The 9,530-nt window shown below is 36.4% G+C and overlaps 1 protein-coding gene across 3 annotated transcripts in view; it reads right to left on the reverse strand.

Moving 5' to 3' along the window:
• LARP4 (La ribonucleoprotein 4) overlaps positions 1–9,530 on the reverse strand; it is a 69,096-nt gene that overhangs the window by 14,427 nt on the left and 45,139 nt on the right. For all 3 annotated transcript variants that reach the window (XM_007120168.4, XM_007120167.4, XM_007120169.4), the window contains 2 exons: positions 1,654–1,866; positions 1,038–1,150 (listed from right to left, as the gene is read on the reverse strand). In XM_007120168.4, coding sequence (XP_007120230.1) covers positions 1,038–1,150; positions 1,654–1,866 — 326 coding nt within the window. The remainder of the gene's footprint in view (positions 1–1,037; positions 1,151–1,653; positions 1,867–9,530) is intronic.

Here is a 9,530-nt window from a genome sequence, read left to right on the forward strand (position 1 = left end):
AAATTAAATAATCTTTTTGGAACAACAGGATGGAGGTTAGAGGACAGTGTGTGTATGTGTTTTGTTTTTTTTTTGTGGTACCTGGGCCTCTCACTGTTGTGGCCTCTCCCGTTGCGGAGCACAGGCTCCGGACGCGCAGGCTCAGCGGCCATGGCTCATGGGCCCAGCCCCTCCGCGGCATGAGGGATCCTCCCGGACCAGGGCACGAACCCCCGTCCCCTGAATCGGCAGGCGGACTCTCAACTACTGTGCCACCAGTGAAGCCCGACAGTGTGTGTTTTTAAAGCTCACTGTACTTCTACTCATATGTCCTAGCAATACTTGAATTTTGCTGTTATTACTGTATCACCAAACTAAGGGTCATCTACAAGAGCACAAGTAATCTTTTGTTTATAAAGAATCCTTCATTCTTATAATATGAAGAGTTCTCATTCGAAACTTCATAAAGCAATTAAGAATGTGTATATGTAGCAAAATTTTCTCAACACTTAAAAATGATCTTCAGGGAATCCCCTGGCAGTCCAGTGGTTAGGACTTGGTGCTTTCACTGCGTGGGCCTGGGGTTTGATCTGGGGAACTTACGGAACTAAGATCCCACAGGCCACAAGGCAGGGACAAAAAAAATAAAAAAATAAGATATTCAAATGCTTTAACCAATTGTGTCAGTTAAAGTGAGTACATGGCTTCCCTGGTGGCTCAGTGGTTAAGAATCTGCCTGCCAATGCAGGGGACATGGGTTCGTGCCCTGGTCCGGGAAGATCCCACACGCCGCAGAGCAACTAAGCCTGTGCTCCACAACTACTAAGCCCATGCGCCACAACTACTGAAGCCCATGCGCCTAGAGCCCGTGCTCTGCAACAAGAGAAGCCACCCAATGAGAAGCCTGTGCACCACAACAAAGAGTAGTCCCCATTCGCCGCAACTAGAGAAAGCCTGCGCACAGCAACTGAAGACCCAACACAGCCAAAAATAAAATAAATTAAATAAATAAATTTAAAAATAAATAAATAAATTCCAGCTATCGTTTTTTATCTTACCGATTTTTTTGGAATGGTCGACCCATATTCACAGCAGCAGCAGCAGCAGCATTTGTTTTATAAGATCCTGGTGAATTAAAGCCATTCACAAAACTACCATTGGGAAAAGGAGCCTAAAAGAAAATTTTAATGTTTAAAAGCTATTCACAGTAAAGACAAAAATCTGGTGTGAAGGTCATAAGAAACTTCTGATGAACTAACCTAGCATCAATTTCTTTGATAAGCCAAAAATAATTTTAAACATTTGCAATACTCACTCCAAGTTATCACTTGAATTACAGAACAAGGAACAACTGGTTCAACACTTAATAAAGAATATTTCTCTCTGAAAAAGTTTCACAAAACTAAAATCATTTAAAATCATTCAGGATTTCTCCAATCTATTAATTTACCCAGCAACATTTAAAGAATAAAATGATAGGAACCAATAGCTCAACTCTTAGTCATATGCATATATTTGATATGGGGGATTAAATATCCTTATCACCATTTAAAAGCCAGAAAGTAACCAATATCAACACAAAACAAAATAAAACATGAACTCTAATTCTAGCTGATTTCTTCACATTTCAGCTTCAGTGAAAAAATTGTATTATTCTGTAAGGATCTCACTTACCAGTGGTGTTTCAAAGTAAGGTGTGGGATTTGGAGACCAAGACTGAGGCACAATACTATAAACAGAGTACTGTTGGTGAGGATTATAAACAGGCTGCATAAAGACCGGTGAGGCATACTGTGCTTGAGTTTGAATGGGCGGACTATACATACTAGAATCCATTAATCGATAACCATTCTTAGCAAAAAACGTATTGATGGCTTTTATCCTTGCCTAGAAGCAAGAAGAACACAAAGGATATAATCACAAAGGATAAAGTGTATATTTTCACAAATATATTTAATTTACACTTGGAACATATTTTCCATGACATTATTTCCATGTACTATAGAGTTAGTAGAGCAAAAGGAAAGGAAATGATTGATAGCTGTACTTTTAAAAACTTTTACACGGCAAATACGATTAATACAATAAACAAAACCACGAAAGTCAAAATATTAAAACTAACTGCAGCTTATCACAAGCAAGGGGGAAAAGAAAGGCAAATGGCTCTTATATGAAAAGATGCTAGACCTTGCTCATAAGAGAAATGCAATTAAAATGGAATTAACATTTCTCACTTACAAAATTGGAAAAAGTCTAAAAATTTGACAACATACTCTGTTGATAAGGCTATGGCAAAACAGGTACTCTGATACATTGATGATGGGCATTCAAAACAACACAACCCTTAAAAAGGAAAATTCAGCAATGTCTTCCAAAATATCACATATGCATATTATCATATTCTTATCAATCCCACTTCTAGGAAACTTTACCGCAGTATACACAGACCAAAAAGAGGTTTTTAAAAAAATGATGCATACGGCTATTCACTGACACTTACTATGATAGGAAGTTGGGGGTGTGTGGGGGGCTCGGACCCACAACTCTCCCAAACACATGCTCACACACACGAAACAACCCAACAGTCCATCAATGACTGAAAACAACATGGTATATCCACACAATTATCAGATGTAAGAAAAAAAAAAAAAGAGAAACCTGAGGAACTGCTCTAAATATTATAATGGAGTGATTCCCAGAAAATACTATTAAAAAAAAAAAAAGAGGCAAGGCAAGGAGAAAGGTATGTATAGTAAGGCATTGTTTAGATAAGTCAGATGTGGATATGAAGATATACTTGGTATATCCACACAATTATCAAATTTAAAAAAAAAAAAAAAGAGAAACCTGAGGAACTGCTCTAAATATTATAATGGAGTGATTCCCAGAAAATACTATTAAAAAAAAAAAAAGAGGCAAGGCAAGGAGAAAGGTATGTATAGTAAGGCATTGTTTAGATAAGTCAGATGTGGATATGAAGATATACTTGCATTCACACACACAGACACGTGAATATGAATTTAATATACTGTTTTAGATATTTTACTTTTAAGCCATGCACATACTGAATAAAATTTTTAAAAATCAGTTTGTAAAAGTTCAGTGCAAAATGAACCTAAATGTGTATCCAACTAGAGGAATAACACAGAGACACTCTAAATGGCTTTGAACCATAATAAAAATCAACTGCTATGAACGTTCCTTAGGAACAAACCACAAGGCAAAGTACAGAAAAAAAAGTCTTAATTTGTTTTCAGAATTATATTACTATTGGTATTGTTATTCTGAGACTTCTGTCTGTGATTTTGGATATAGCAAATCATAAATTATATTGGGGTCACTGACATCTGAGATTTTCATGTGGGAGAAAAGAGATGAAGACGGCAACTGAAGAAATAAAAACCATGTAGCCTGAATTTAAATCGAAAGCATCGATATAAACTCATGATATATATTGTCTTAAAAAAAAAGTATTTAATAGCTCTGTTCAAGAAAAGGTTTAGAAATAATAACCAAACCATTAGCCAGAAGCACTCCTTGTGCCTAACCAGTGGACTGCAAAACATTACTTTCCCATAAAAGTAACATGGCAACTCCAGAACCTTTTGACACAAAATGTACAAGAGCCTGGAACATCTTGTCACACTAGAGAGCAAGGAACATTGAAAATTACCATGACAAAAGGACTCAAAGAGGCCATACTTCATCAGTAAGGACAATGAACACACCAAATATGTTTAAATATTCAAAACCAAAAAATATCTGAATGGTCGTTTTTGAAGGTTGCCAGGGAACCAACACATTATTTTGAAAACTGGTAGTAAAAGCTAGAACCAAGCATTTATCATACATTGCACATATGAGCTGTACCTCAGGGTAATGAAGATGAAGGAAAGCTTTTCTTTATGGAAGTGTTTCAAATAATAAATGGAAAAAAGATAGCACAGAAACAGTACCACTTTGCAACCCTTAACAAATCAATATATCCAGTCAATGATCAGCAGCAGCTAGTATAAGAGAGATACACAAAGACATATACTACATGTTTTTGTTCTCTTTGCTGCTCCAAAATAAAACCTAATTATGATTAAGCCTCTAGATCTAGATACCAATTTGCATGAAATACAGAGGTCAGAGGATCGTGTTAAACTACATTCAAGAATATAACTTGGGACTTCCCTGGTGGCACAGTGGTTAAGAATCTGCCTGCCAATGCAGGGGACATGGGTTCACGCACGGGCTTCAACTAAGCCTGTGCACCACAGCTACTGAGCCTGTGCTCTAGAGCCCGTGAGCCACAACTACTGAAGCCCATGCACCGCAACAAGAGAAACCACCGTAATGAGAAGCCCGCGCACCGCAACGAAGAGCAGCCCCCACTTGCTGCGACTAGAGAAACTCCACATGCAGCAATGAAGACCCAACGCAGCCAAAAATAATAAATAAATTTATATTTTAAAAAACTTATTAAAAAAAGAGCTCATTTTTAAAATAAAAAAAGAATATAACTAGCCAATTCAAAAGTGGGAAGAGAACTTGAATAGGTATTTCTCTAAAGAAGATATGTAAATGGCCAATAAGCAGGCGAAGAGATGCTCAACATCACTAATCATTAAAGAAATGCAATTAAAACCACAGAGATATCACATCACATTCATTAAAATAGCTATTATCAAGAAACAGAAAACAGCCAAATGTTGGAGAGGATGTGGAGAAACTGGAACCCCTGTGCACTGTTGGTGGGAATACAAAATGGTATAGCCATTGTGGAAAACAGTATGGAGGTCCCTCGAAAAATTAAAAATAGAATTACCATATGACCCAGCAATTCCACTTCTGGGTATATATGCAAAAGAATTGAAAGCAGAATCTTGAAGAGAAATTTGTATACCGATGTTCATAGCAGCCTTATTCACAAAAGCTAAAATGTGGAAGCAAACCCAAGTGTCCATCAACAGATGAATGGATAAACAAATTGTTGTATATACATACAATGGATTATTCAGCCTTAGAAAGGAAGGAAATTCTGCAATATGCTACATGGATGAACCTTGAAGACACCATATTAAAGTGAAATAAGCAAGTCACAAGGAGACAAATACTATATGATTCCATTTATATGAGATAAATGGTCAAAAATCAAAGAAAGTATGGGCTGAAGGATGGGAAAGTGGAGAGTTACTGTTTAATAGGCACAGTGTTTCAGTTTTATACGAAGAAAAGAGTTATGAGAATGGATGGTGGTGATGGCTGCACAACAATGTGAATGTGTTTAATATTACGGCACTGATAAATGAAATTAAAATTTAAAATGGTTAAGATGGTAAATTTTATGTATGTGTATTTTAACACAATAAAAAACCACATAGCTAACGAAATGTATAATGTGAGAAACTTTGTAAGACAAATAACAGTAATTTCAAAAACATACTTCCAAAAGTAAAACTAAAGAGGTAGTGGACAAAATCATAAATTGTATTTTATTTTATATTGTTATTATTATTTTGCCGCTCCCCATGGCTTGTGGGATCTTAGTTCCCTGACCAGGGATCGAACCTGGGGCCCCAGCAGTGAGAATGCCGAGTCTGAACCACTGGACCACCAGGCAATTCCCCAAATCATAAATTTTAAAAAAGAAAAAAGAGAAAGAAAAAATGTGAATTGGGAAAATGTGAACAGTGCCTGATGTTTAAGAAATTATTGCTTATTTTTCAAAAAGTGTCATAGTAGTGTGGCTATTTTTTTAAATCCCTTTCTTTTAGAGATACCAATATTAGTTTATTTACATACAGATGAAATTAAGTTTCAAATTTGCTTCAAAATACCTGGGGCATCAGGAAGTAGGTGGGATTAAGATGAAACAAGAATAGCCATGCTCTACTAATTAATCTATTAAAACCAAATAAATATGCTATGGATAAAAGGGAAATATTGTTCTTAAAAGACTGAATAAAAGGGGAAATCGCAGCAGAGAAGGAATATATTGTTTAAAATGGAAATGCTAGAACACAACTTGAAGATGAATTCAAGTCCACAGAAAGTATCCAATCTGAAGAAGAAAGAGATGGAAGAAAAACAGAATCGCAGTGAGTCAAGCAGTCCTACATGTGTGTAACTGAAGTCTCAAAAGGAGAGGAGAAAGTGAGGCAGAAAATTTTTTGAAAATCTAGAGGTTGAAATCCACCCAATTTGGTGAAAAACATCAATTTACAAACAATAAGTTCAGAACACCCCAAGCAGGATAAATAGAAACCCATAGCTAAACACACTAGAGTCAACCTATTGAAAACCAAAGAGAAAACAAAACAAAAAATATCTTGGTGGCAGGCAGAGAAAAACAACACATATTACAAGAATGCCTCACTAGAAAGAACAGAAGCCAGAAAACAATGCAGTCTTAAAAGGAGGAAAAAAATTAAAACTATCAACCCAGAATTCTGTATCCATGCACATGTATCACTGTACAGAATTCTGTACCCATCAAAAATGAGTGTGAAATAAAAGACAGCTTTAGATGAGGAAAAACTAAGAAAATTCATCTCTGATGGGCACTGTTAAGTAACATCAAAGGAAGTTCTTTAGCCTGAAAGGAACTAATACCAGGTAGAACTGATCTACGGAGGAAGAGCAATAAAAAATGGTTTCTTGCTTATTTACAAGAGAAACAAGATAAAATGTGAAGCAACTTATTAGCACACACAGTAAATGTTCCACTGGACTCCTTCACAAGCATATCTCTAGGCCAAAATCTGCAAGGACCCTTGACCTTGGATGTCCACTGCACAAGAGTGAGAGCTCTCCCAAATTATCATGGGTGATTTTTATTAATTTTTGAATCATTAACACTATAATTTTCCAATTAATTGGGCACAAAGATATAATAAAATATAGCACTGTGGTATCATAATAGCTTTTATAACTATTTTAAATTTTTGTGAAAAACGTAAATAACTATGATTCAGAGGAAAACACTAATGCAAAAGCATCCTTACATAAAATAGATAAAATCTAAGAAAAATGATAGGTCTAAATTGGAGTTTAAGCATTTAAAGCCATTTTATTAAAAAAAAATTGTCAGAATCTAATTTCACATCAGATTTTAAACTACTTTAAAATAAATAACTCTCCATTAAAAAAAATATCTTAGGTTAAGAACAGAATTACTAATATTTATATTTTGTATTTGTATATGCTGTACTATAAAGCAGAAATCAATATGTATTAAATTAATTTACTTCATCAAAGAGCAAGTAGTAAAGAAATCATGTTAATATGCTGCAAGGAGTGTTTACACTCAATACAATATGCTTTATGGATTCAGGAAAGAGATTCTGTATTAGGTAGGGTAGAATACATTACTGTAATGAATATACAAATGATTTAAAAGGCCCAAACACAAAAAAATTACATTTCCCTTGTTAATACATTTAACAAAATACGTTTAAGACATGTACGCTGAAAACTACAAAGCAATGAGGAGAGAAACGAAAAGCCTTGATAAATGGAGATACCATGTTAGAGGACTTGATATTAATAAGGCGGCAATCCTCTCAAATTAATCTATAGAGTCAATGCAATCCGAATCAGAATACCAGCAAGTATTTTTGTAAAACCGACACACTGATTTGAAAATTTATATGAAAATGTTAATGACTTGGAATGCCGAAAATAATTTTGGAAAATCAAAACAACTTTGAGAACTTACATATTATCTGATTTTGTAACTTATTATAAAGCTACAGTAATCAAAACAGCAGGGAACTTACTTAAGGATAAACACGGATCAACAGAAAAGAACAGAGTCTAGAAATAGACCAAAGCATATATATGCTTTAATAGTCAACAAAGGAACAGTCTTCAACAAATGGTGCTGGAACAAGTATTAAACTTCTTTTAAAAAAAGAATCTTGGGCTTCCCTGGTGGCGCAGTGGTTGAGAGTCCGCCTGCCGATGCAGGGGACACGGGTTCGTGCTCCGGTCCGGGAAGATCCCACATGCTGCGGAGCGGCTGGGCCCGTGAACCATGGCCGCTGAGCCTGCGCGTCCGGAGCCTGTGCTCCGAAAAAAAAAAAAAAAAGAATCTTGATTTTTCCTTCCAAAAGACACAAAGTAACTTGACATAGATCATAAGACATAAATATAAGTATTAAAACTATAACACTTCTAGAAGAAATCATGAAAGAAAATACTCATGACATTAGGAGGGGTTGATTTTAGATAAGACAAAAATAATGAACCCTAAAAGAAAAAGGAGATGAAACAGACTTCATCAAAATTAAAAGTCTACTCTTTAATATACACTGTTAAGAAAGCAAAAGGCAATTCAAACTAGGGCAAATATATTTTTAATACACATCTGACAAAAAACTTGTAACCAGAGTACATAAAGAATGCTTACAAATCAATAATCAGACTAAAACCAAATTTTTAAAGATAGAAAAAAGATTTAAAAAGACAGTTAACTAAGAAAGACGTATGGAAAGAACGAAGATGTCTAAGAACAAGTGACTAGATAATCAAATCGCAGTACAGGCATACCGTATTTTATTGCGCTTTGCTTTATTGTATTTCCCAAATACTGCAGTTTTAAAAGAAAATTTTATGTTTTATTATTATTATAATTTTTTTTTTGGCTGCATCCAAGTCTTTGTTCCTACATGCAGGCTTTCTCTAGTTGCAGCGAGCGGGAGCTACTCTTCATTGCAGTGCGCGGGCTTGTCATTGTGGTGGCTTCTCTTGTTGCAGGGCATAGGCTCTAGGCACGCGGACTTCAGTAGCTGCAGCACGCAGGCTCAGAAGTTATGGCTCGCGGGCTCTAGAGCACAGGCTCAGCAGTTGTGGCACATGGGCTTAGTTGTTCCACGGCATGTGGGATCTTCCCAGACCAGGGCTTGAACCCATGTCCCCTGCACTGGCAGGCGGATTCTTAACCACTGTGCCACCAGGGAAGTCCCCCACAGTATTTTATTAGTTTCAAGTGTACAAAATACTGTCCAATATTTTTATATCAACAGTGTTTAATAACTTTGTGTCTCTGTATGACATTTTGGTAATTCTCGCAATATTTCTCACTTTGTCAAAATTATTATCTTTGTTATGGTGATCTGTGATCTTTGATGTTACTAATGTAATTGTTTTGGGACACCACAAACCATGCCCATATAAGGCAATGAACTTAATCAATAGATGTGTGTTTCTGACTCCTCCACCAATGGGCAGTTCTCCCATTCTCTCTCTCTCCCCTTGGGCCACCCTATTCCCTGAGACACAATATTGAAATTGGGCCAATTTGGCCCTAAAATGGCCTCTAAGTATTCAAGTGAAAGAAAGAGTCACATATCTCTCACTTTAAATCAAAAACTAGAAATGATTAAGCTTAGTGAGGAAGGCATGTCAGAAGTCAAGACAGGGGCTTCCCTGGTGGCGCAGTGGTTGAGAGTCCTCCTGCCGATGCAGAGGACACGGGTTCGTGCCCTGGTCCGGGAAGATCCCACATGCCGCAGAGCGGCTGGGCCCGTGAGCCATGGCCGCTGAGCCTGTGCATCCGGAGC

The sequence above is a fragment of the Physeter macrocephalus genome, chromosome 6 (genome assembly GCF_002837175.3).
Source record: "Physeter macrocephalus isolate SW-GA chromosome 6, ASM283717v5, whole genome shotgun sequence".
In the NCBI taxonomy this organism is placed as follows: Eukaryota; Metazoa; Chordata; class Mammalia; order Artiodactyla; family Physeteridae; genus Physeter; species Physeter macrocephalus.